General features: G+C 56.4%; 1 protein-coding gene across 2 annotated transcripts; it reads left to right on the plus strand.

Moving 5' to 3' along the window:
- The first annotated feature begins 11,888 nt into the window (after positions 1-11,888).
- On the plus strand, positions 11,889-27,006 carry CCND3 (cyclin D3). Of its 2 annotated transcripts, XM_053997996.1 has the most exons (5): positions 11,892-12,191; positions 13,410-13,625; positions 21,262-21,421; positions 21,799-21,932; positions 25,356-25,605. In XM_053997996.1, exons 1-5 carry the CDS (start codon positions 11,994-11,996, stop codon positions 25,512-25,514), a joined length of 867 nt encoding a protein of 288 aa, XP_053853971.1. In that variant the 5' UTR covers positions 11,892-11,993; the 3' UTR covers positions 25,515-25,605. The 2 variants fall into 2 exon arrangements, with proteins under 2 accessions (XP_053853970.1, XP_053853971.1); XM_053997995.1 differs by lacking the exon at positions 21,799-21,932 and having other exon boundaries at positions 11,889-12,191; positions 25,356-27,006.
- Positions 27,007-27,350: the final 344 nt, after the last annotated feature.

Consider the following 27,350-nt stretch of genomic DNA (forward strand, 5'->3'; position numbering starts at 1 on the left):
GCTTTGCAGAGCTCAGCCTTGAGCTCAGCATCCCGGGCTGCCCAAGGCGCGCTGCCTTTGCAGGCGGAGCTCAAATCTGCCCCGGGCACATCCTGAGCATCCTGAGCCAGCCGGGGCTGCAGGTGCGGCCTCGGGGGGAGATTTAGGGGTGCAAAAAAGCCGCTCTGGGGGCGGCCCTGCAGCTCTCAGCTGTGCACCCAGCCCTGCAGGTGAGCAGAGATCGTTGCTCAGCATCTATTTTTTTTTTTTTTTCCCTCCCCCCCCCCCCCTCCCCCCGGCTCGATTTTCACTCTGCAGGAAGTCAAAGAAACACTTTTGAATGCTCTCGACGTGTTTGGCAGGTAAAAATAAATTTGTGGGGCACAACGGGTTTGTGGGGGACCCCCCTGAAATCGGTGGGGGCAAAGGCAGCTTTGTGTGTTTTGGAAACTTTTTGGTTTTTGTTGTCTCCCTGCCACCATCAAGGGGAACCATCCTGGGGGGGAAAAGGCCCTGAGGGCTCTCTTGGCTCCATCAGGGCAGGATTTTGGTGCAAAAAATTGGGAATTTGGGGTGTCTTGGAACATTTCCCAACCTTATTTCACAGGATTTTGGGGTGTCTTGGAGCATTTCCCTGCCCCATTCACAGGAGAGCCCTGTGAGGTTCAGGCCAAATGTGCAGTCCCTGGTTTTGCTTTATTCCTTAGGATATAATTTATCACTTAGGATATAATTTATGACTTTTTTTTCCCAGTTTATTAATTAGGATAATATTCATCTCAAGCTGTGGATCCCTGAAAAAAGAGGGATTTCTGTTTCCCTGGATGGAAAATGGAGCTCCTGAGCCAAGCAGGGATTCCCAGGTCATGGTTTTGGGCCACTTGGATGTGCCCCCTCCTTCAGACAGATCCCAATAATCCCAATCATCCCAATAATCCAAATAATCCCAATAATCCCAATAATCCAAATAATCCCAAGAATCCCAATCCCAGCACCTGGCATCACTTCCCAGCAGCCCAGGAGCTGCCCTGGCAGGGTGCTGAGCAGAAAAAGTGCAAATTTCAATTATTTGAGGTGATTTCAAGTCTCTCACACACAGAGACTGAGGCAGGAGGGATTTCCTGGAGGGGGCTGAGGAAAAATTCGGGATTTCCATTCCAAACCCTGCAGGGCTGAGGAAAAATTTGGGATTTCCATTGAAACCCTGCAGGGCTGAGGAAAATTTGGGATTTCTCTTCCAAACCCTGCACAGCTGAGGAAAAATTTGGGATTTCCATTGAAACCCTGCAGGGCTGAGGAAAAATTTGGGATTTCTCTTCCAAACCCTGCAGGGCTGAGGAAAAATTTGGGATTTCCATTCCAAACCCTGCAGGGCTGAGGAAAAATTTGGGATTTCCATTGAAACCCTGCAGTTTCATGGCTCAGCTACCTCTGGAAGTGCTGGCAGCTCTTCCCCCTTAATCTGTCGGGTGCTGATACCTCCGGGCAGCCTCTCCCTGTGCCTGGGGACGGGGACAGGGACAGGGACAGGGACAGGGACAGGGACAGGGACACTGCTGGCAGTGCCATCACTCCCTGCCCCACATCCCCACACATTTGTTTGCCTCATTCCTCCTTTGCTGCATTCTGAGAAAGCCAAGCCTGGAGCTGCAGGAGCACCAAAAAAAAAAAAAAAAAAAAAAAAAAAAAAAAAAAAAAAAAAACCAATAAAAAAAGACTTTTTGCTTTATCTCTGCCCTCTCTGCTCTCGGGGTGGCCGCAGGGCCTCGATAAGGCCAGGCTGGGCTGGCAGGATCAGACACCAAGGTGCCACCTGCGAGGCTCTGGTGGCATCCAGATGTGGCACGGCTCCCCGGGCACCAGTGCCCAGCTGCTGTCCCACAAACCCGAGGCTCCTGAGGGGTTTCTCCCCACTCCTCAGTGGGGTCAGAGCCTGTCCTGAGCGCCCTGTTTGGGGACACTTTGTGGGATTGTCCCGCCGTGCTCGGGCTGGGCAGAAATCAGCCGAAGGATGGAGAATTTATGGGAATTTATGGTGGATTTAGCTGGGTTTTTTCTGTAGGAAACGAGGCCAGAAGTTCTGAAAAGCTTTGGGTCCATCCTGATGGGCAGCAGGAAGATTTTTGTGGGGTGGGAGAGGTTTTCCCTGCCCAGCTCCAGAGGGAGGAAGCCACAGCCCCACAGGGAGGGGATGAGCCCCAGCCTGACCCCAAAATTCCCCTTTAGGGCATGACAGGCAAGCCCTGCTCCTCCACAAAGCACAGGGAAACAGGGAGAGAGGGACTCACAGGCAGAAAATCAGGGATATTTCAGGCAGAAAAACCAGCTCCTCCCAGGATTTTGGGGAACAAACATCCTCTGAAGTTTGGGGAGATGAACACCCTGTGAAGTTTGGGGATCTGGAAATGAACATCCCATGAAATTTGGGGCTTTGGGAGGCAAACATACTCTGAAGTTTGGGGTTCTGGGAGACAAATATCCAGTGAAATTTGGGGTTTTGGGAGACAAACATCCTCTGAAGTTTGGGGTTCTGGGAGAAAAATATCCAGTGAAATTTGGGGTTTTGGGAGACAAACATCCTCTGAAGTTTGGGGTTCTGGAGACAAACACTCAGCGAAATTTGGGGTTTTGGGAGATGTGAGATTTGGGGTTTTGGGAGACGAACATCCAGTGAAATTTGGGGTTATGGGAGATGTGAGATTTGGGGTTCTGGAGATGAACACCCTGTGAAATTTGGGGTTTTGGGAGACAAACATCCTGTGAAGTTTGGGGCTTTGGGAGATTTCACCCTGTGAATTTGGGGTTCTGGAGATGAACACCCTGTGAATTTGGGGTTCTGGACATTTCACCCTGTGAATTTGGGGTTCTGGAGATGAACACCCTGTGAATTTGGGGTTCTGGACATTTCACCCTGTGAATTTGGGGTTCTGGAGATTTCATCCTGTGAAGTTTGGGGTTTTGGGAGATTTCACTCTGTGAATTTGGGGGTTTGGGAGATTTCACCCTGTGAATTTGGGGTTCTGGACATTTCACCCTGTGAATTTGGGGCTCTGGAGATGAACACCCTGTGAATTTGGGGTTTTGAGAGATTTCACCCTGTGAATTTGGGGTTTCTCCAGGGCCAGCTCCCCAGCACAGCTGCTGGCAGCCCCACCCTGCCCCTGCCCCATCCTGGACCGTTATCTCTGGACATTATTATTATTTATTTTTTCCCACCAGTTCGGTTTTTAGCTCACCCAATATTTAGGCAGCTCTGATCTCCTTTTTAATTAATTGAAGAGATCTCACTTGGAGTGTTTCCTCTACTAACGAGCATTTCCTCATTCCTGTTTTGGTTCCCTGTGTGGGAACCTCAGCAATCACTGCTTGCTGAGCTGGAGGAGCTTTATTTACCCCTGAGATGTTTTTTTACACAAATTTGACCCTGCTTTACATTAAACCCCGTTTATTTTACATTTCTGCTGATTTAAATACAGTCACACCGAGCTGGTTTCACCACCACAACATCCTTTGCTGCCTGGTGGAAGGAGCAAAGCTCTGATCTGCCTGGAGCCCACCTGATTTTGAGGGAAATTCTCCCCTAAAATCCCTTTTTCCCATCAGCTGTGCCACACTCCGGAGCCAGCCAGGTCCTGTCCTTGTCACAGCTCCCGCGGCCAGGCCAGGCCAGGCAGCACAAACCCTTTGGCAGCTTCTCCCAGGAAACCAAATCCCACATTTCCCCCTCTTCCCTGGGCTCTCAGGCAGCTCCTTTGTCCTCCTTATCTCGAGGTTGGCACCTCCTGTGTGTGACAACCCAAAAAAAAATTAAAAATCCCAATTTTTGGGCTGGGGGTGCTTTAAAAACAACAATATTCCCAAATCTTGGATTCCCACCCCTCGGAGCAGGCAGGACTTCAAAGTCCTCCTGGGAGCTGTCACTACAAAAGGCAGCTCTGAGCTCTGGAAGTCCCTAAATCCTGCGGGAAGCTGATTAATTTACACCCCGTTAATTACCAGGTGCCTCTCCAAGGGGCTGCTCCAGCCATTTCACTGCACAATGTCATTTTCAAGGGGAATGAAATCCTTCCTTTCTGTGTTTGTGGAGTTGTTTTGAAAGGCATCATCTCCCACCTGGGAATTTTCTCCCATCCTGAAGGCCTTTATTAGCTTTAATAAAAGGAAACTATTAATAATTAATCACCTAAATACAAATGGGCTCCTTGCCCTGGAAGTGCAGAATAAATGTGGTCAGTTTTGGAGTTCCGTGTGGGCATTTTAGAGCACCTGGAGTGTCTGAACGTTACCTGGCTGGAGGGAAACTGAGGCCAGGAGCAGCTGAGTGCTCTGAGCAGAGCAAAAAAAACCTGGAAAATCAATCCCCAATCCCTGGCTCTTCCCAATATGGATTTTTACAGTGAATATTGATTTGCACAATTCCCAATATGGGTTTTCACTGTGAATATTGCTTTTCAGAATCCCCAGTCCCAGGCCCTTCCCAATATTGGATTTTCACCCAATTGATTTTCACAATCCCCAATCCCTGGCTCTTCCCAATATGGATTTTTACAGTGAATACTGATTTTCACAATTCCCAATATGGATTTTCACTGTGAATACTGATTTTCACAATTCCCAATATGGATTTTCACTGTGAATATTGATTTTCAGAATCCCCAATCCCTGGCTTTACCCAATATGGATTTTCAAAATTCCCATTCCCTGGCTCTTCCCAATATGGATTTTCACTGTGAATATTGATTTGCACAATTCCCAATATGGATTTTCACTGTGAATATTGATTTTCACAATTCCCAATCCCTGGCTTTGCCCAATATTGGATTTTCATCCAATTGATTTTCACAGTTCCCAATCTCTGGCTCTTCCCAATATTGGATTTTCACAATTCCCCATCCCTGGCTCTTCCTAATATTGGATTTTCACTATGAATATTGATTTTCACTGTGAATATTGATTTTCACAATTTCCAATCCCAGGCTCTTCCCAACGTTGGATTTTCACCATGAATATTGATTTTCACAATTCCCAATATGAATTTTCACCGTGAATACTGATTTTCACAACCCCCCAATCCCTGACTCTTCCCAATACCAACTTCCACCATGAATATCGACCCCATATTTTTATCACGCATCCCATTAGTGGGGGGGGAAAAAAAAAACCTCTCATTTTTTTTTCTCTCAACAAAACTCATTTAGGAAACTAAAAAAAAAATTTAAAAAAATTAAAAAAAAAATAGGAAACGGCCGTGCCGCTGAGAGCTGAGCCAGGAAGGCAGCGGGACCTGCCCGAGGTGATTTGCAAAAGTCGTTGTGGTTTCACCTCCGAGACCCCCCCGGGCCCTGCGGCCAGGGGACAGCCCCAGGCCCTGTGTCCCTGTGGCCCTGTGTCCCTGTGTCCCTCTGTCCCTGTGTCCCTGTGTCCCTCTGTCCCTGTCCCTCTGTCCCTGTGGCCCTGTGTCCCTCTGTCCCTGTGTCCCTGTCCCTCTGTCCCTGTGTCCTTCTGTCCCTGTGTCCCTCTGTCCCTGTCCCTCTGTCCCTGTGTCCCTCTGTCCCTGTGTCCCTGTGTCCCTCTGTCCCTGTGGCCCTGTGGCCCTGTGGCCCTCTGTCCCTGTGTCCCTGTGTCCCTGTGTCCCTCTGTCCCTGTCCCTCTGTCCCTGTGGCCCTGTGTCCCTCTGTCCCTGTCCCTCTGTCCCTGTGTCCCTCTGTCCCTGTGTCCCTCTGTCCCTGTGGCCCTGTGGCCCTGTGGCCCTCTGTCCCTGTGGCCCTGTGGCCCTGTGTCCCTCTGTCCCTGTCCCTCTGTCCCTGTGGCCCTGTGTCCCTCTGTCCCTGTCCCTCTGTCCCTGTGTCCCTCTGTCCCTGTGTCCCTGTGTCCCTCTGTCCCTGTGGCCCTGTGTCCCTGTGTCCCTCTGTCCCTGTCCCTCTGTCCCTGTGGCCCTGTGTCCCTCTGTCCCTGTCCCTCTGTCCCTGTGTCCCTCTGTCCCTGTGTCCCTGTGTCCCTCTGTCCTTGTGGCCCTGTGGCCCTGTGGCCCTCTGTCCCTGTGGCCCTGTGGCCCTGTGTCCCTCTGTCCCTGTCCCTCTGTCCCTGTGGCCCTGTGTCCCTCTGTCCCTGTCCCTCTGTCCCTGTGGCCCTGTGTCCCTCTGTCCCTGTGTCCCCCTGTCCCTGTGTCCCTCTGTCCCTGTGTCCCTCTGTCCCTCTGTCCCTGTGTCCCCCTGTCCCTGTGTCCCTGTGTCCCTGTGTCCCTGTGTCCCTCTGGCCCTGTGTCCCTGTGTCCCTCTGTCCCTGTCCCTCTGTCCCTGTGTCCCTGTGTCCCTGTGTCCCTCTGTCCCTGTGTCCCTCTGTCCCTGTGTCCCTGCATCCCTGCATCCCTGTGGCCCTGTGTCCCTCTGTCCCTCTGTCCCTCTGTCCCTGTGTCCCTCTGTCCCTCTGTCCCTGTGTCCCCCTGTCCCTGTGTCCCTCTGTCCCTGTGTCCCTGCATCCCTGCATCCCTGTGGCCCTGTGTCCCTCTGTCCCTCTGTCCCTCTGTCCCTGTGTCCCTGTGTCCCTCTGTCCCTGTGTCCCTGTGGCCCTGTGGCCCTGTGGCCCTGTGGCCCTGTGTCCCTCTGTCCCTCTGTCCCTCTGTCCCTCTGTCCCTGTGTCCCTGTGGCCCTCTGTCCCTGTGTCCCTCTGTCCCTCTGTCCCTGTGGCCCTGTGTCCCTGTGTCCCTCTGTCCCTGTGTCCCTGTGGCCCTCTGTCCCTCTGTCCCTCTGTCCCTGTGTCCCTGTGTCCCTGTGTCCCTGTGTCCCTGTGTCCCTCTGTCCCTGTGTCCCTGTGTCCCTGTGTCCCTCTGTCCCTGTGTCCCTGTGGCCCTGTGGCCCTGTGGCCCTGTGGCCCTGTGTCCCTGTGTCCCTGTGGCCCTGTGGCCCTGTGTCCCTCTGTCCCTCTGTCCCTCTGTCCCTGTGTCCCTGTGTCCCTGTGGCCGTGCCAGCTGCTGGCATGGCCTGGCAGCCCCGGAGGAAGTGGCAGAGCCAGCTCTGGCCGAGCCCCAGAGTTTCTGCTGGAGGTGAAGCATTGCCACGGGCTGCGCCGGTGTCTCCAGGAAACCTTTCAGCCCGGCTCGGGAGACCCAGCTCTGCTTCCTCTGGCTGCTGCTGCCAGCACCAGGGGGGGCTTGGGGGTTTTTGAAGCAGAATTTGCTCCTGGCTCTGCTGGAGCAGCAGCTTTTGTTGGGAATTCAGGTCCTTCCGCATCCTGCTCCGGGGTTGGGGGAGCTCGGAGCTCCCCAGGACCCCAAATCTGAGTGGGGACAGCAAAATGCGCCTCAGCCTCCTGCCCTGGAGCTGCTCCAGCGTTTCCCAAGGGTTTCCCAGCCAAAACCCCAAAACTTCACTGGGTGTTCACCTCCCAAAACCCCAAAACTTCACTGGGTGTTTGCCTCCCAAAATCCCAAACTTTACCAGATGTTCACCTCCCAAAACCCCAAAACTACACTGGGTATTCACCTCCCAAAACCCCAAAACTTCACTGGGTATTCACCTCCCAAAACCCCAAAACTACACTGGGTATTCACCTCCCAAAACCCCAAAACTACACTGGGTGAAGCCTGACTTTGGAACTGGGATCTGTGGAGCTGTTCCCAAGGATTTCCCAGCCAAAATCCCAAACTTTACCAGATGTTCATGTCCCAAAACCCCAAAACTTCACTGGGTGCAGCCTGACTGTGGAACTGGGATCTGTGGAGCCTCTCCTCAGGTTTTTCCTGCTGAGTTTTGGAGCAGCCTGGCCCAGCTGAACCCGTCACTGTCACCCTGGGGTGAAAAAAATGAGGGACACCTTTCCCTGGAGAGAAAAAAAGATTATTATCCCAGAATAAAAAAAAAAAAAAAAAAATATTGTCCCAGAATAAAAAGATTATTATCCCAGAATAAAAAAAAAAAAAAAAAAAATTATTGTCCCAGAATAAAAAGATTATTGTCCCAGAATAAAAAAAAATTATTCTTCCAGAATGAAAAAATTATTATCCCAGAATGAAAAAATTATTATCCTAGAATAAAAAATCATTCTCCCAGGAAATCCTTCAGGATTGTCTCCATCCCTGTGGACAGGGAATGATTCTCCCCAGGCTCCAGCTTAAACCTGGCTTAACCCCCTCCCTGCCCTGAGCTCAGCTCATCTCTCCCCCTTCCCTCAGGCTGTGTCCAGCCATGATTTTCCTGCCTCTTTTTTCCTTGGGAATGTTCCCCCATCCCACAAAGGCTCAAAACCCAGCTCAGCTTTAGGGGTTTTTCCCATCCCTGACCCTTTTTCCCCCCACAACGGGCAGGGCTGCTCCTTCCTCCAGCAAATCCCAGGAAATTCCCTTTGTGCTGCTCCTCTGAGGAGCTCCCAACATCAAATAAAAAATATTATCTATATTTAAAAAAAAAAAAAAAAACATAAAAAATAACCTGCAAGCCCAAATTCTTCGAAAAACCCAAACCCGTGGAATCTCCCTCGGCAGCGAGATCAGGGCAGGAAGGATGAGCAAGGGCAGGGGCGTGGAAAAAAAAGCTGAATTTTAGATGTAAAACATCAGGGCAGTGGGGTTTTTTTTTTCACCCTTTGCATAATTGGTGACCACAGATCATCCCCTGAAATGACCTAAATTTGTCCCATCCGGGGGCTTTCCAAGCCCAGTTTGTTTTCTGAAATTCTGGTTTCAGTTTTGCTTTTTTTTTTTTTTCTTTTTAAATTTTTTTTTCTTCTTTCTTTCTGTCCCGGTGTCTTGCCCAGCTGAATTCTGGTTCTAAAAATGCTGATTTGGGAGCAAAAACGAGAGTTCACCTGGGGCTGCCTCGCTCTGGTTCCGAGTCTGAGTCAATGAAAATGAGATTTCATTTGAGATTTCCTCGGGAAAAGGGAACCGAGGCACCGAACAGCTGCGAAAATGGCAAATGAAGGCAAAAAAAATGCTCAGAAAAATCAGGTGAAATGACACGTGGGATCAGGAGGAATTTCCCTATGGGACCAGGAATTTCCTCATGGAATTAGGAGGAATTTTCTTATGGGATCAGGAGGAATTTTCCTATGGAATCAGCAGGAATTTTCCTGTCGAATCAGGAGGAATTTCCCCATGGAACTAGGAGGAAATTCCTCATGGAATCAGCAGGAATTTCCCTATGGGATCAGGAGGAATTTGTCCATGGGATCAGGAGGAATTTTCCCATGGGATCAGGAGGAATTTTCCTATGGGATCAACAGGAATTTCCCCATGGAATTAGGAGGAATTTCCTCATGGAATCAGGAATTTCCTCATGGAATCAGGAGGAATTTCCTACAGAATCAGGAGGAATTTTCCTATGGAATCAGGAATTTCCCCATGGAATCAGCAGGAATTTCACATGGGATCAGGAATTTCCCCATGGAATCAGCAGGAACTTCCTCATGGGATCAGGAATTTCCTCATGGGATCAGCAGGAATTTTCTCATGGAATCAGGAATTTTCCTATGGGATCAGCAGAAATTTCCCATGGAATCAGGAATTTCCCCATGGAATCAGCAGGAATTTCCTCGTGGAAAGGCTGCCCAGGCCTTGGAAATGCCCAGGGAGGTTTGGGGTCCCCATTCCCGGAGGTGTCCAAGGAATTCCGGGGGGCACTGAGTGCTCGGGCTGGGGATCAGTCCCAGGCTGGGCTGGCGGATCCTGGAGGGATTTTAGGATCCCGATTTTAGGATTCAGCCTCGCCCTGCCGAGCTCCTGGAAGCCACCGTGGTTTTTTTGTCATTTTTAATCCCAAGGAATTTCCTTTTTTAACGTTGCCCAAGCCCGGAAGCCGCCTATCTATGGCCAGCAGTGACCAAAATTTGGTTTTCCTGGAATTTTCCCCCATTTCCCTCCCCACACCCACAGACTTTAGGCTTTTTAGGATCGTGCACTGTAATTTTTGCATTTCCAGCCTGCCCCTTGTGGCTCCACTTCTGCCCAGTCATCATCTGGAGGGAACAGCAGCTTGTGCAACGTTCCCTTCCCCCTTTTGTGGGGCCGCCACCCCACAAACACCGGGACCAGCAGCAAACCCAGCAAGTCTGGGACAAAAAAAAAAAAAAAAACCACCCTGAAACTTTCAATTTCCAAAGACACAGCCCCAAAACCAGAAGGCCCCAAAGCCACCGCTGTGGTTTCCCCTTTGCTGGAGTTAAAAGTTGCTATTTTTGTGAAAAATGTGGGATCTGGGGCCCTTCTCTTCCCCTGCACCCCGGATTAAAAGCAGCTGACTGATCCACAGGGCTCTCTCCCATGGATTCCTCGAATATTTCCTGCCCACACCACGGGATGATTTCTTTGTAAGGTGAGAGAAAGTTGGGGAGGGAAAAGGGAGATTTTTGGGAGTTCCCTCTTTGTCATTGATGGAATTCTCTGCCCCTTTCCTTTCCCTTCGGTTCTGCATCATCCTTGGGCTTTCTCAGCACAGCGAATCCACGCTGATGGCATCATTGCAAAATTTCCCATCCGTGCCATAAATTGCATTCACTGCAATAATTAAATGGCACAAATTGAAGCCACCTGCCCGGGGCAGGAGTGGGAAGGGAGTTGTGGGTGTGACCTCGGTGCACCGGGGGCATTTGAAGCCTCCAAACCTCTGATCACAAAGGTGGTTTTCATTTCCAACAACTCCCCCCACACCAAAAAAAAAAAAAAATCCCGAGCTGACAGAACAAAGCCTTCGGTCTTGTCTTACTTGCACTTATTAATTTGGGGTGTTTGTTTGTGATTTAAATATTCTTTAGATGACAAAGCAGCAGCAAACGTGTCAGAATGGCACAGGTGGAAGTGACTGGAGTGTCACTTGCGTGTGTGGGAGCAGCTGTGGTGGCACATTTTTGTTCCTTAGCCTAAAAATGAGTTTATTTCCAGAGGAATGTCCCAGCAGGATCGGTCAGGGGCGTCCGCTTTGGGATCCTTTTGGGATTCAGGCTTTGCTCCGGGATTTCCGCAGCTCCCACTGCTCCGTTCCTGCGTTTTGTCTGGACAATCAGGCCTTTATTTTCTATATTTCATGCTGATTTCTGACCCTTCCCAGCAGCAAAGTGGCAGCTTCTGCAGCCAGGGATAAAAATCAGGGAATGAGCCACAGCTTCCCGAACCAGTCTGCATCTTCCCAGCCCAGTAAGGAATTCCAGAGGATCAAGGACAAGCAGGATCCGGTCCCAGCACAGAGCTGCGGAAGCCACATTACAAAACTATTTAAAATTCCTCTGAGGACTGAGCAGCCTGGTACTTTTCAAAGGTGTTCCCAAACAATTGCGAATTATTGGGCTGACAAAGCCTTATCTCGGCAGCCCCCGCGCTTGTTATCTCCCGCGGAGCCGCAGCAGGGCGAATTTTGGAAGCCAGCGGGCTCGGCGCGGCGCGGCTCCAAACATGTGCACAGCTGATTACTTCCACAGCCTTGACCAAAAAAAAAAAAAAAAAAAAAGAAAAAAATGAAAAAAAAAAGAAAAAAATGAAAAAAAAAAAATAAAAAAAAGGGAAAAAAGTTATAGGACTCAGCACTAAAAAAAAATTCAAGTGCCGGGGATTGGCAGGCGCCTCGGAGCGGGGAGATAAAGGGGATGCGGCGGTGGCGGGGTCGCGCGGTGTCCCCGTGTCCCCGCGCCCCCCCCAACATGGCAGCAGCGCCCGCCGCGCCCCACGTGCGCCCGTCCCGCCGGCGCGCCCCTGGCCCCGCCCACCTCGGCTGTGGGCACGCCCCCTCTGCGGCGCTCAGCCCTCCGATTGGTGCGGGCGTGCCATAGCCACGCCCCCCCAACTCGGCGGCCGCGGCGGCGCCGCTCGGTGATTGGCTGCGGCGCGGCGCGGGCACGCCCCCCCTCCGCGGCGCGCTCGGGGCCGGCGCGGGAGCGGCGCCAGTTCCCGGCGTCCCGCGGCGGAGCCGGCGGTGGCTGCGGCGCCTCGCTCCGCCCGCGCCCGTCCCCTCCGTGTCCCCTCCGTGTCCCCTCCGTGCCCCCTCCGTGCCCCCTGCCCGCCCCCTCCCGCAGCCCTCCGTGCGCGCCCCATGGAGCTGCTGTGCGTGGAGTCCGCGCCCCGCGCCCCCCGCGCCGGGCGGGACCCGCATCTGCTGGGGGACCGGCGGGTGCTGCAGAACCTGCTGAGCCTGGAGGAGCGCTACAGCCCCCGCGTGTCCTACTTCCAGTGCGTGCAGCGCGACATCCAGCCCTACATGCGGAAGATGCTGGCCTTCTGGATGCTGGAGGTACCGAAACGCCGCGGGATTCCCCAAAACCCCGCGTGCGGGGGTGACCGGGCGTGCGGGGGGACCACCGGGGGACGAGCCGGCGCTCATGGCTCGGGTGTCAGGCGCGGGGGGTGAAACTCACTCTCCGTGAGTTTGGCTGTGCTTAAAGTTGGGGTTCCCCCATGCGGGAGCCTCCCCCGAGCCCAGGAGCAGGGGGTGAGAGACCCCCAAAACCTCCGGGCAGGGCTCCGGGGCTGGGGCTGCGAACGGCGCTGCTTCAAGGGGGAAATAATAACGCTACTGTCGACTTCCCTAAATTAAAAATGAATCTGGCTCTCTGCGGGATGCAGTTCGGGGTGGTGGGGGGGGGTGGGGAGATCTCCCGATGGGAGGATTCTCAATAAATGACAATTCCGCAGGGCTGGGTCCTGCCTGTCCCCGGCCGGTGCTGCGGGAAGCTCTTCCAAAGAAATCAAGAATATTTAAATTTTAAAGTTTTTTTTTTTTTTTTTTCCCGCTGCTGTCACTCTGTTCCCGCAATCCCCTTCTCAAGGAGGGTCTCGGTAGATAAACGCCGCTCCTGGGCAGCCCCAGAGGCAGCGAGATGACACTGGCGGGTGTCACGACCTGCGTGTCATTGTCCCCACGGCCGGGACAGCGCTGCTGGCAGCAGCAGGAGGGTGGCGTTCGCTGCAGGATGAGGAGAAACCGCAATATCTTTATGGCTGTGTCGAAAGAAGGAAGTTCAGTGTGACAAGTGTTGCGGTGCTGGTGGCAGATAAGAGCAGCGGGCTGGAATTTGGAGCTGCCGGTACCACTGAGGGAGGGGACTTTGGGGACATTGATTTGGGCGCTGCCATTGATTCTCCTGGCGTCCCTGGAGCGCTCCAGGTGGAATTGCCAGCCCTGGATCCTTCTCTCCACCCTCCTGCTGCTGCTTTGCTCCAGAGCTCCCCAGGGCCGGGGGTGGCAGCTGGCTGGAGCCATCCCCAGCAGGGCACAGCAGAATCGGGGCCAAACCGGGCGAATTCGGGTTTATCCGTGCTCCCTTTGGAGCTGCAGCTCGCTCCTGCTGCTCTCCACAGGAAGGTGAAGCCTCAGTGTGACAGCCCGGGGGCGACGCCTGCGGCTCCTTCCCTGACAAGTGTGAAACAGCAGCTCTTGAAGCTGTGCTGAGCTCTCCTCTCTCACCAAAACTTCCTTTTCTCTCGTGTCTGTGCCCCCGGGGCTGGCCAGGTGTGCGAGGAGCAGAAGTGTGAGGAGGAGGTGTTCCCGCTGGCCATGAACTACGTGGATCGTTACCTGTCCTCGGTGGCCGTGCAGAAGAACCACCTGCAGCTGCTGGGAGCCGTGTGCATGCTGCTGGCCTCCAAGCTGAGGGAAACCATGCCCCTGACCGTGGAGAAGCTCTGCATCTACACTGACAACTCCATCACCCCCCAGGAGCTGCTGGTAACCCCTGGGCCCCTCCCTGTGCCCAGCTCCTGCCTGGCATCCCCTGACCCCGTCCCTCTGCCTTCCCCTCCTCCCCGGTGAAGGATTTGCCATCCTCCCCATGCTGGGCAGAAGAATTGTCCCCATCCTGGTTGGGGATGAAGTTTATCGTGCCAGCACTGAGCTGTCACTCTGGGCTGTCACTCCAGTGCTCCAACTCTGGGAAGCTCCCAGTGCCCCCTCAGCTCCTGCCTGGCATCTCCTGATCCCGTCCCTCTGCATTCCCCTCCTCCCTGGTGGAGGATGGAGGATTTTCCATCTTCCCTGTACTGGGCAGCAGAATTGTCCCCTCAGTTGTCCCCTCCTGGCTGGGGATGAATTTTCCTGTGCCAGCACCGAGCTGTCACTCTGGGCTGTCACTCTGGGCTGTCACTCCAGTGACATCTCCAAGGTTCCAAGTTCTGGGAAGCTCCCTGTGCCCCCTCAGCTCCTGCCTGGCATCTCTTGATCCCATCCCTCTGCCTTCCCCTCCTCTCTGGTGGATTTTCTGTCCTCCCCTTGCTGGGCAGCAGAATTGTCCCCTCAGTTGTCCCCTCCTGGCTGGGGATGAAGTTTCCTGTGCCAGCACTGAGCTGTCACTCTGGGCTGTCACTCCAGTGACATCTCCAAGCTCAGGGTCAGGCAGCTCTGCCTCCCCTCAGCTGCAAGAATCAGGGAATGTGGGAGATTCACTCCCACAGCAGCAGGGAAAAAATGGGATTTTAGGTGCAGAGTGAAGCAGCAGAATGGGTGTGAGGGGTTTGTGAGCTCCTGGGGAGGTCACTGGGTGCTCCAGGGTGGTGGGGACGAGAGGAATTCCTGCTCTACCCCTCCAGTTCTCATCCCACCTCCTTGAGGCTCTGAAAGGCCAAACATTTCTGGTGGTGTCTGAGGAGAGCTCAGCCTCAGCCACGAGGGAGGAAATGGGAGAAAAGCCCTTTTTTTTGGGGCCTCAGGAGGGAAGGGTGACCTCCCCTCGGTGCCAGAACATCCCTGGGGACCCCGAGAGCTTCATCACCCAGCTCAGCAGCCCGGGTGGTTTTGGGGTGGGCTGATCTGAGTGGGATCAGGTGGGCAGCGAACCCAGAGAACTTTGGGGGCAGTGCTGGGAACCGCAGAGCTCTGAGCCCAACCCGGTTTTTCCCAAGGCTGGGGAAAATCCCCCCCCCCTCCAGAACCCCCCTGAAGTCATTAGTGGGTAGTGATTGCCTTAATGAGCCCTCAGGAGCTGATGATGAGTGTGCTGAGGGATGGGAATGGATGCTGAGTCCTGTCCCCATCCCCCAGGGACACCACAGCCACTCCTGCAGCACCCAGCTGTGGTTTAATTCTGATTTTTGGTGAGGGGTTGCTGTCGGTGTGGGCAGAGCATCCCTGGAGATTCCCCCTCATTCCCAACTCCGGGGTTAATTCCTGCTCATCTTCCCTGCTCCTCCCTCCTGCCCCTGCAGCTCCCACTCCTGGAATTCTGGAATTCTCCTCCTTCCCCCCAGGACCCCTGGGTTGCTCTTGGATGCTTCGTGATGTCCATATGGATGAAAATTGTTTTGTTTTGGGGGTCAAAAGATGCTTTTTTTTTTTTTTTTTTTTTGGCTTTTCCAAGCAAACTGGATCCTTTTCTTCTTTCCTGGTGGGAATGTGAGCACTCAGCAGAGCAGGGGTTTGTTCCTCTTTGTTATCCAGGGGCTGCACAGAGGCAGCAGCGACCTGAGGGAGGGAAACTGAGGCACTGGGAGATCCCTGGGCGGGGAGAGCCCATGGAGAGTCCTCTTCCCTGGATTTCCATGGATTTTAACCCTTTTTGGGGCACATCCTGCTCCAGTAAAGAGAGAATACCCAGGGATCTGTGAAGGATTCACCCTCACTGAGGGAATTAAATCTGAATTGTCCATGGAGAATCCTCTTCTCTGGATGTCCATGGATTTTAACCCTTTTTGGAGCTCATCCTGCTCTAGTAAAGAGAATATCCAGGGATCTGTGAAGGATTCACCCTGGCTGAGGGAATTAAATCTGAATTACAACACCCAGAGCTGCTCCTTCCCCCTCTGCTCATCCCCAGCTCCAGTAGAGAGGGAATGAAGGGAATATCCAGGAATCTGTGAAGGATTCACCCTGGCTGAGGGAATTAAATCTGAATTGTCCATGGAGAATCCTCTTCTCTGGATTTCCATGGATTTTAACCCTTTTTGGGGCACATCCTCCTGCAATAAGGAGAGAATACCCAGGGATCTGTGGAGGATTCACCCTCACTGAGGGAATTAAATCTGAATTGTCCATGGAGAATCCTCTTCTCTGGATTTCCATGGATTTTAACCCTTTTTGGGGCACATCCTGCTCCAGTAAAGAGAGAATACCCAGGGATCTGTGGAGGATTCACCCTGGCTGAGGGACCTGAGGGAGTTAAATCTGAATTACCACACCCCAGAGCTGCTGCTTCCCCCTCTGTGCTCATCCCCTGCTCTTTCCCAACCCCCTGGAAGAGGGTGGGGAGAGCAGGGCCAGGGGACAATGGGGCATCCTGGCCTCCCTGGTGGCCCGGGGCCATCCCAGCAGGAAGCTGGCTCACATTCCCGGGGCTCTGCTTCCTCCTCCTCCTCCTCCTCCTCGGGCAGGGATGCTTGGCAGCAGCTCAGCCCTTCAGAAAGGACACAGAACCTCGCTGGAGTTATTCTGGGGGAGAAGGAAATGATGCAAGGAGGGATTTGTCCATTTTGGAGGAAGTTGGATTTCCGTCCAGGCCGTTCTCTAACCCACCTTGGTTTTTTTTCTTTTTTTTCTTTTTTTTTTTTAATTTAATTCTTTATTTTTCTTTATTTTTTTTTCTTTATCTTCATAAAGATTTTTCTGCTCTGGGTGAGAGAGGGTTCAGCTGCTCAGAGCTTGGGGAGAGCAGCTGGAAATCACCTCCATCCTCCTGCTTTGGCTTGGCTTGGATATCCTCAGCCTCAGCTTTGCCAGGGGCCAGGAATTCCCTGGAAAAAACCAAGGAGGCACCAGGGAGATGATGAGGGAGCAGCAGCGGGGGGTGAAAATCAGGGAAAAAGAGCTGAGGGTGTTCCCAGGATTTGTTTTCCCCTTCTCATGGCTCAGGTGGGGCCATCCCTCCATGCAGAGGTGTCACCTGTCCCTTCACCCCCCGAGCTCTGCCCAGGCCGTGGAAATCCAGAATTTTCCCCACGTTTTCCCCCCTGCAGATGGATTTTGGTGCTGGGTGAGCAGCTCCTGTGTGACCTCAGCAGTGTGACAGCATCGAGGGCCCTTCCCAGCTGCAGGGACAAAGCCCAAAATCTGCTCCCAGCGAGGGCAGGGCTGGGTGTCACTGCCACCCTGCCAGGGCCACCCTGTCACTGCCACTGCCACCCTTCCACTGCCACCCTGTCACTGCCACCCTGCCACTGCCACCCTGCCACTGCCACTGCCACCCTGCCACTGCCACCCTGTCACTGTCACTGCCACCCTGCCACTGCCACCCTGCCACTGCCACCCTGTCACTGTCACTGCCACCCTGCCACTGCCACCCTGCCACTGCCACCCTGTCACTGTCACTGCCACCCTGCCACTGCCACCCTGTCACTGTCACTGCCACCCTGCCACTGCCACCCTGCCACTGCCACCCTGTCACTGTCACTGCCACCCTGCCACTGCCACCCTGCCACTGTCACCCTGCCACTGCCACCCTGCCACTGCCACCCTGTCACTGCCACCCTGTCACTGCCACCCTGCCACTGCCACCCTGTCACTGCCACTGCCACCCTGTCACTGTCACTGCCACCCTGCCACTGCCACCCTGTCACTGCCACCCTGCCACTGCCACCCTGTCACTGTCACTGCCACCCTGTCACTGCCACCCTGCCACTGCCACCCTGCCAGGGCCACCCTGTCACTGTCACTGCCACCCTGCCACTGCCACCCTGTCACTGCCACCCTGCCACTGCCACCCTGTCACTGTCACTGCCACCCTGCCACTGCCACCCTGTCACTGCCACCCTGTCACTGCCACCCTGCCACTGCCACCCTGTCACTGCCACTGCCACCCTGTCACTGCCACCCTGTCACTGTCACTGCCACCCTGCCACTGTCACCCTGTCACTGCCACCCTGTCACTGCCACCCTGTCACTGCCACTGCCACCCTGCCACTGTCACCCTGTCACTGCCACCCTGTCACTGCCACCCTGTCACTGCCACTGCCACCCTGCCACTGTCACCCTGTCACTGCCACCCTGTCACTGCCACCCTGTCACTGCCACTCTGTCACTGCCACTGCCACCCTGCCACTGCCACCCTGCCACTGCCACTGCCACCCTGTCACTGCCACATCCCAGCTGCAGTCACACATCCCCTGCCCTTGTCCCCGCTCTCTCTGAGGATTTTTGGCAGCACCAGGACTTTGCTCACCTGGGCAGAGCAGGGAATGCTCTGGGAATTTGGGGAATTTTGCTTTTCCTGCCTATTTTTTTTTTTGTTTGGTTTTTGTTTTGGTGGGGGTTTTTTTGTTGGTTTTTTTTTTTTTTTTTTGGGTTTTTTTTTTTGGTTTTTGTTTTTTGTGGGTTTGTTTTGGTTTTTTTTTTTTTTTTTTGTTTTGTTTTGTTTTGTTTTTGTTTTCCTCAGGCTTCCGGGGGGGATGTCACACCGTGGCAGAGGGGATCCTGCTGCATTCCCAGCTCTGGCAGGGGCAGCCAGGCTTGGCTCCTCAGCAGGAGCAAAGGGACATTTCCCACTTTTGTTCCTCTGCTCCACTCCCCAGGCAGGGCTGGTTCTGTGAGGAAGTGCAGGGAAGGGACGTTTGGGGTTTGCTCCATCAGCTCTGGCAGGTTTGGTTGTGCTCCTTGCACGGATCCAGGGGCTCTGCCAGGCCCTGGGGCAGCACCAGAGGCTGCCCTGAGCTCTGTCCTGTGGGCTGGGGACAATCCCTGGGGACAGTGGGGACAATCCCTGGGGACATTGGGGACAATCCCTGGCCTGGGGACAATCCCTGGGGACAGTGGGGACAATCCCTGGGCCTGGGGACAAATCCCTGGGCCTAGGGACAATCCCTGGGGACAGTGGGGACAATCCCTGGGCGTGGGGACAATCCCTGGGGACAGTGGGGACAATCCCTGGCCTGGGGACAATCCCTGGGGACATTGGGGACAATCCCTGGGCTGGGGACAATCCCTGGGGACAGTGGGGACAATCCCTGGGGACATTGGGGACAATCCCTGGGCTGGGGACAATCCCTGGGCCTGGGGACAATCCCTGGGGACAGTGGGGACAATCCCTGGGGACATTGGGGACAATCCCTGGGCCGGGGACAATCCCTGGGGACAGTGGGGACAATCCCTGGGGACATTGGGGACAATCCCTGGGCCTGAGGACAATCCCTGGGGACAGTGGGGACAATCCCTGGGGACAGTGGGGACAATCCCTGGCCTGGGGACAATCCCTGGGCCTAGGGACAATCCCTGGGGACATTGGGGACAATCCCTGGGCTGGGGACAGTGGCACCTTCAGCTGGCACTGCCAGGTCAGAGCTGCTGGAGCAGGGATGGTCAGGAGCCAGAGCTGGTCCTCGGGGCAGGATCCAGCCCTGGGGACAAAACGTCCCCGTTGTGTCCCAGCCCTGAGGGTGGCCGTGCCCCTGGTGGCCCCCCCAGCCGGGCTCTTGGTTTGGGGGGGGGTCAAAGCAGAGCTGGGAGCTCCAGGGGAGCCTTTGGGATCTGCTGGGTGAGGAGGCAGCTCCAGGCGTGTCCTGGCTCCTTTCCCAAGAACCTGGAGCAGCTTTCCCAACCTGCTCCCAGGAGAGGGAGAGCTGGGGACAGAGCTGTCCCCTGTGTGTGCCACTCAGGACATTCCACACCTGTCCTTCCTCCTTTCCCCAAGCCTGATCTTCCTCCTCTGCTCCAATCCCTCCAACCTCTCTTTTCCAAAGCTCCTTTTTGCCTTTTTTTTTTTTTCCTTTTTTTTTTTTCCCGTGGATTTGGCTTTGAAAGGCTCCCACTCCTGGCAGGCTGGGCCTCCATCTGGGAGGTGGGAGGCAGGGATGGGTTCCTGGGGGAAAAGTGGAGCCTGGGAAGTGACAGCTTGGGCCCAGGGTGGGGTTTGGGGCAGCTTGAGCAATTCTGCTCGTTTGAGCAACTCGGGGCGGGTTTGTTGTGTAAGGGGAAGGAGGGGAGGGGGTAACAACAAGGAAAAAAAAAAAGGGGGAAATGAAGATCTGAGCTTAGGAAAGAATGGTCACTTCCTCAAATCCCTCTGTGCTGCAGCTCTCCCCTCTGTGCAGCGCTGACTGGAATCCTGAATTTTGGGGGAAAAGGGGATTTGTGCTGGGCAGGGTGGGGCCTGAGCCTGACCTGAAGGCCAGTCCAGCTCTGGAGCCTCAGCCTCAGCTCCTTTGGGGCAGGTTCCCTTTCCCAGCAGGGCCACTGTCACCTGTCCTGCCACTGTCACCTGTCCTGCCACTGTCACCTGCTCCTGGGGACACCCTCAGGCCTTTCTGAGCCCCCAGCCCACATCTGCTGCTGCTGAGGGGAAAAGGGGCTGGAAAAATCCTCCTGGCTGGGATGTGGGGATTGGGAAGGGACTGATCCTGGGAGGACACAGCTCTGTGCCACCCCCAGAGGGGACAGCAGTGACAGCCCAGCGAGGCCTCCACGTGTGTGGCCCCCAGTTGGGTTCAGCTGCTGCTCCAGCCTTGCCAGAGCTGGGATTTGAGGGCAGGGATCCCAAATTTCGTGCTGGGGCTCTCCTTGTGTTCACCTTGGCACCCCCTGAGCCCAGGACCTGCTGGGGGACGGCTCTGCCAAGGTTTGTCCCTGTCCCTGTCCCTGGCAGGAGCAGTGCCCGGGGCTGGCAGAGCCAGGAGGGGCTCGGGAGGTTCAGGAGCAGCTGAAGGAGGCTCCCAGCCCTCCACCATCTGCTCCCAGCCTGGCTGGCTCCTGGAGACCCCAGAAATGCCTGCTGGGGTTTTGGAGGGGGCAGCCCAGGCTGGGATGGAGGCGTTGGGAAGCCCCAGAGGGTGTTGGTGTGGCTGATCAGCGCTGGGGATGCTCCCAGCACACCTGGAGGCTTTCTTGGTGGAAAAGAGGGGAATTTTCTGCCAAAAAAAAAACAAAACCAAACATTCACAGCCTGAGAATTCCCTCCTGCCATGGGGTTTGTGGGGCAGTCACAGCCCCCAGAGCCCTCCTGGGAGCCTGGACATCAGCCTGTCCCCTTGAGAGTGCGAAGGGATTGGGAATGGTGTCCCTGCTGTGCCTTTCCCTCTGTCCCTGCTGAGGATTTCCCTCTGTCCCTGCTGTGCCTTTCCCTCTGTCCCTGCTGAGGATTTCCCTCTGTCCCTGCTGAGGATTTCCCTCTGTCCCTGCTGAGGATTTCCCCCTGTCCCTGCTCTGCTTGTCCCCCCTGGGCTCTCCCAGCACTTTGCAAAGCGAGGAGTGTCCAGGGCTAATCCCTGGAAAGAAGAATCCACATTTTTTTCCTTCCTCCTCCTCGCTCTGCTCCCGGCTCTGAGCAGCCCAGGGCTGGAGTTGTGCCACGGGGACAGCGTGGGGACAACCCCTCTGCCCTTCCCCTCCTGCGCTGGCCCTGGGGCCTCCCGACCCGTCCCATAACGTCCTGTCCTCGCTCACCCCGCAGCACTGGGAGCTGCTGGTCCTGGAGAAGCTCAAGTGGGACCTGGTGTCGGTGATTGCCAACGATTTCCTGCCCCACATCCTGCACCAGCTGCCGCTGCCCCTGGACAAGGTGGAGCTGGTGAAGAAACACGCCCAGACCTTCATCGCCCTCTGCGCCACAGGTGGGGGCTGGGCTGGGCTGCTGGGACACCTGGGGTGGGCCCCCCACCTTTTCTGGGAGCTGGGTGCCTGCCTTCCTTGCAGTCAGAGCCCTTCAAGGTGGGACAGCGCTCCCGGGGGCTCTTAGATGCCAGGAGAGCAAGGGCCACGTGCCAGCCTCTTGCTGTGCCTGTGGGAGGGTGCCCAGGGCTGAATCCCAACTTTTCCCGGCCTCTCCCTCAGTCTCTGGAGCCACCTCATCCCAGAGCCCCTCCTGAAGGCCTGGCCCTGCTGCTCAGCCCGTTCCGCGCTCCTCCAGCCCAGTTCTCCCTGCCAAACCCCCGTCCCAAAGCGCAGCCGCAGCCTCACTGACAGCTCCTTCCCCCTGTGCTGGCTCCAGACGACACGTTCGTGATGTACCCCCCGTCCATGATCGCCACGGGCAGCGTCGGCGCCGCCATCCACGGCCTGAGCCTGCCCGGGGGCGGCGACGCCGTCACCGAGCTGCTGGCCGCGACCACGGGCACCGAGGTGGTGAGTGGGCACGGGGCCTGGCACGGCTGCTGGGAGCCTTCTGCTCCTCAGAGCGGGAGCTTTCCGTGAGGGTGGGACGGCTGCCTGGGGAGGGTGTGGGGCCTGTGCCTCTGGAGATGTTCCAGCCCCAGCTGGCTGTGTCACCTGTGTCACCTGCTCCAGGTGACCCGGCCTGCCGGTGGTGGTGGAGAGACTGGGATGGACTGGTCATGGTGATGGTCAGCCCAGGATGGACTGGCCATGGTGATGGTCAGCCCAGGGATGCAGGGATGTTCTGGCCATGGTGATGGTCAGCCCAGGATGGACTGGCCATGGTGATGGTCAGCTCAGGGATGCAGGGATGGTCTGGCCATGGTGATGGTCAGCCCAGGTTGATCTGGCCATGGTGATGGTCAGCCCAGGATGGACTGGCCATGGTGATGGTCAGCCCAGGGATGCAGGGATGTTCTGGCCATGGTGATGGTCAGCCCAGGATGGACTGGCCATGGTGATGGTCAGCTCAGGGATGCAGGGATGGTCTGGCCATGGTGATGGTCAGCCCAGGTTGATCTGGCCATGGTGATGGTCAGCCCAGGATGGACTGGCCATGGTGATGGTCAGCCCAGGGATGGTCTGGCCATGGTGGTGGTCAGCCCAGGGATGGACTGGCCATGGTGGTGGTCAGCCCAGGTTGATCTGGCCATGGTGATGGTCAGCCCAGGATGGACTGGCCGTGGTGATGGTCAGCCCAGGGATGCAGGGATGGTCTGGCCATGGTGGTGGTCAGCCCAGGATGGTCTGGCCATGGTGGTGGTCAGCCCAGGGATGCAGGCACAGGGATGGTCTCCAGAGGGCCCTTGCAGCCCCAGCTCCTGTGGGATTCTGTGCTGTTCAAGCGGTGCTGCCCCGGTCTGAGGAGAACCAAGGGCTGTGGGGTGATCCCAAACACAGCCCCGGGCAGGGCGGGGTGGCTTCAGAGCCTTTGAAATGTCACACAAAGGGCAGGATCTGTTCCCTGCCCGGGCAGGTGTTGGCAGGATCGGGTTCTCGGGCGGGGACGGGGACAGGGACACGCCAGGCTCGGCATCTGCTCCCCTCAGTGTCCGGTTGCAGGTGTCCTGGCTGGGGGGGGAAGGGGGGGCTGGGACACGAAACCTTCCAGCTTTGGGGACATCGGGATGGGGGGGTTCTCCAGCCCCTCGCTGCCCTTGGAGCGGGGACGGGGATCCTGTGGGGCTCTCCAGGTGGCTGCAATCGGGAGCTTTTCCTGTCCCCTTTGATCTCCTCCCCTGCCAGGACCTGGGGCAGGGTGGGGGTGGCTTTGTCCGGGGGGAGGCTCCGGCTCCGTTTGTGCAGATGGAATTTTTTTGTTCTCCGGGGCCTTTTTAGAGAGAGAATCAGTGCAGCCACCTGCTCCCAACCTGCTCCGGGAGGTCAGGGCAGTGCAGGGAACAGGTGGGAAGCAGGGAGGGCTCTGTGGAGGGAGAGGAGCTGAAATGGAGCCCAGCACCCTCCTGTCCCCTCCTGTCCCTCCCCAGCATCTGCCGTGCCCCCTACCCAGGTGTGGGGTGCCTCACAAACGGCTCCAGCCCAGGCAGGACCATGGCAGCTCCTCCTGGTTTGTGAACACAGAATTTTGGGTTCCTGGGAGAGCACCTGGGCTCGGCCTCCCCCACCTGTGGTGCTGCTGCTTCTCCCTGAGCGTGGCCCTGCGGTGTCCCCCAGGCCGTGACTCAGTTTCCCCTCGGGAGGAGCAGCTCCCAGGCCCAGCTGGGAACGCAGGGATGGTGCAGCAGGGCTGGGCCAGCTCCGTGGCCAGCGGGAGCCTGGCTGGGCGTGGCCAGGCTGGCCTTGGCATCTTGGCCACGATTGCCAGTGGAGAGCTGGGATGGACTGGCCAGGGGGATGGGGAGACTGGGATGGACTGGCCAGGGGGATGGGGAGACTGGGATGGACTGGTTGTGGAGATGGTCAGCCCAGGGATGGTGCTGGACAGCTGGGGATGGACAGGGGATGGTGGTGGAGAGCCTGGGATGGACTGGCCATGGTGGACAGCAGGGGGATGGGGATGGACAGCCCCTGCCCAGGTGTCCCCCAGGAATGGACAGCCCCTGCCCAGGTGTGTGTGGGGATGGACAGCCCCTGCCCAGGTGTCCCTGGGGATGGACAGCCCCTGCCCAGGTGTGTGTGGGGATGGACAGCCCCTGCCCAGGTGTCCCCAGGGATGGACAGCCCCTGCCCAGGTGTCCCCAGGGATGGACAGCCCCTGCCCAGGTGTGTGTGGGGATGGACAGCCCCTGCCCAGGTGTGTGTGGGGATGGACAGCCCCTGCCCAGGTGTCCCCAGGAATGGACAGCCCCTGCCCAGGTGTCCCCGGAGATGGACAGCCCCTGCCCAGGTGTCCCCGGGGATGGACAGCCCCTGCCCAGGTGTCCCCGGAGATGGACAGCCCCTGCCCAGGTGTCCCCAGGAATGGACAGCCCCTGCCCAGGTGTCCATGGGGATGGACAGCCCCTGCCCAGGTGTCCCTGGCGCTCGGGGCCGGGCGGTGCTGTGGCAGGAGGAGGCTGTGCTGACGGGAAGCCGGGGAAGGGGAGCTGGGGAAGGGGAGCTGGGCGTTGCTATTTTCGCTCGCCACATCCTCTGTCAGTTTCTAAGAACCGCTGGCGGATTCCTGGTAAGAGATTTCGGGGTGTGACAATGTCCCGTGTGAGGCGCAAACTGTCACCAGGCTGAGCTGGGCTGGGCTGTGCCCCCGGCGTGTCCGAGTGGGAGTTTCCTCCTGGGGGGAAAAACCAGAGCGGGGTTTGCATTTCTGGCTGCTGTTGGCAGCCCCCTGCGCCTTCCTGTGCGTGTCCCCCAGCTCTGGGTCCCCTGGGGGTGTCACAGAGGGGACAGGAGGGTGAAAACCTTGTGAGAAGCTTGGTAGCCACAGCACGGTTCTCCCAGCGGGGTTTAGGGTGGCTTTGGGGTCAGGGAGGGTCCTGCTGCCTCAGGGGCACCCGGCAGAATTCCTGTGCCCAGCTCTGCTGCAGGGCCACCCCGAGCTCTGGGAGAGCTGGGCTGGAGGGCCTGGGGAGCTGCAGGGGGATCCATGTTCCAAGGACAGCCATATTTTTGGGATCTGGGAAGTTTGGCTTGCCCTTGCCACACTGCTGAAGCCACACCCTGGCTCCAGGACTTCAGGAAGCTCTGCTGGACACACCATTCCTGCAGAATGGGGTCAGCAGGGAGCTGGGAGGAGGAGAACCAGAGTGTGGGGCTTTCCCTGGGCAGGGAGAAGCTGATGGAGAAAATCTCCTTTTTCCCTGCGTGTTCAGATGCTGGGGGGTCAGAGGTGCAGCCCAGCAGCTGCTCTGAGCTGTTCCTAAAGGAGGAGGAGGAGGAGCCCACGCTCCCTGAGGAGCACGCAGCTGATGCCTCCGGTATGTTTCCCTGTTCCAGGACTGCCTGAAGGCCTGTCAGGAGCAGATCGAGGCGGCCTTAGCCGAGAGCCTGAAGCAGGCATCCCAATCCCAGCAGGAATTCAGCGCCAAGACGGCGGCCTACGGGGGCAGCCAACCCACGAGCACCCCCACGGACGTCACCGACGTCAACCTGTGACCAACTGCCCTTCCCCAGAGCTCCTGCCCCTCCCTGGACACCCCCAGCTCGCTGCATCCCCCCCGCCCACCCAGCGCCTCCGAGGGGCCCTTCCCAGGCTGGGAGCGTGGAGCGGGATCCGCTCTGGTGCCCGGAGCTGCTGCAGGTGGCCGGGGGGGGAGTGACCGAGGTGGTGCCCGGGCACGGGAATGCCGGGGACGGGGGAGCAGGAGCCTGGATGAAGTTGGAATTGTTTCTCTGTTGGTGTTCCCCGGCTCTCCGGGCTGTTCGTGGCCACTTCCAGCCCCGTGAGGGACAAAAATCACAGAGAGCCGGCCCTGCAGGACCCGAATCCTCGTCACCCCCCGGCTCCTGCGGGGCCACAGGGCTCGTGGAGCAGCTGCTTGGTGGCCCCTCGGTCCCGATTGCTTCGTGCCACCTTCCCACAGCTCCGGGGGAGGCCGTGCAGCTGCTTCTGCTTGGAGAGGAGCCGTGGGGCTTGTTTGTTTTTGCTGTTGGATGTGGGATTTTGGGGACGCGCTCCCCGTCCGTGCCTTGGGAGGAGTTCGGGGTCCCCTCGGCTGCTTAATTTATTGTTCACTGCTGGGAAACGGGGAGGGAGGAGAGCTGGCATTCCTCGGGGTGGGTGCCGCTCTCCTCTGCTTCCCAAAAAAGTGCCTTCCCCCCTCGCCCCTTCCCTGGCTCCCTGGGCAGTGGGAGACTCTCCTCGGAGGCTGGTGGGCCCTTTGGTAGCTTAGGCATCAGACTAGGATTTAAGGAAAACCTTTGAATGTGCTGCTATAGTCTGGGATGCATCTCCACTCTTCCAAGGCAGGGATTTCGGATCACGCTCGGGAGGGGGCTGTGTTCATCCACGTGGATCTGAGCTGCCTCCCGAGAGGGTGGAAAACTTTGCTGCGCACTTGAGTTGGAAAAGCAATTACTGCATTTTTGTATTGTTGTTTGTTGATCCTGTTAGTTTTTTATAAAAATTGTTGTAAAACAGAAGAAAAAAAAAAAAAAAATAATGCTGCTTTTCTATGAGAAAACCAGAGTGGAATTAACCAGAAGCCGGAGACTCCACAGGGATGGAAGGCAGATGCTGCTGCTGCTGCTGCCTGGAGACCTCTGGACATGTGGCTGTTGTCCTCCCGTGGGGGATGTGGAAAAGGAGGCAGAAATCTTCCTTCTGGATGCCACCAGCCCCACAAAAATCCGGCGGAAAAAGGTGGGGCCGCTGCTCCTCCCTGAGCCTGCCTGGTCCGGAAACCCACGGAGCCGCTGCCTCCTGCGAGCAGGAGGGCTGGGACAGAGCCTGGCTGTGCAAAAGGAAATGAGTTTCTTTTTTTTATATATATATATATATATATATAAAAGTGAATTTTTAATTTAAGAGTAAACTGGTTTGGTGTTCACTCGCACGCGTCCCGCTGCTGGGAGAGCCAGAGAACCCTGTGATGTTGCAATAAAATATTTTAAACAAAAAAAAAACCAAAAAAAACCAAAAAAACAACCAGCGGCTTGAGGGTTTCCCTGCGCCGTTCCCAGGGTGGGGCTCGGATCTTTCCCTGGTGCTGGGGATCCCTTGGGAGTTCCAGGATGGAATGGGGAGAGGGCAGGCAGGAGCCTGAGGGACACCCGGGGCAGCTCAGGGATGGTGATGGAGCCAAAAACCTTCCTGCAGGTGAGGTGCCCCTGGGGCAGAGGCAGCACCTTCTTCCCAGCAGGCTGGAGGGTGCCGGGCACTGGAGCAGCTCAGGTGGTGGCAGGAGAGGAGAGTGCCAGGTGCTCTGTGCCAGCCCAGGCTCCCTCCTGTGCCCATCAGCCTCTGGCTGCTTTAAACCAAGATAAAACCAG

This window comes from Vidua macroura, chromosome 24, assembly GCF_024509145.1.
Source record: "Vidua macroura isolate BioBank_ID:100142 chromosome 24, ASM2450914v1, whole genome shotgun sequence".
Lineage (NCBI taxonomy): Eukaryota > Metazoa > Chordata > Aves > Passeriformes > Viduidae > Vidua > Vidua macroura.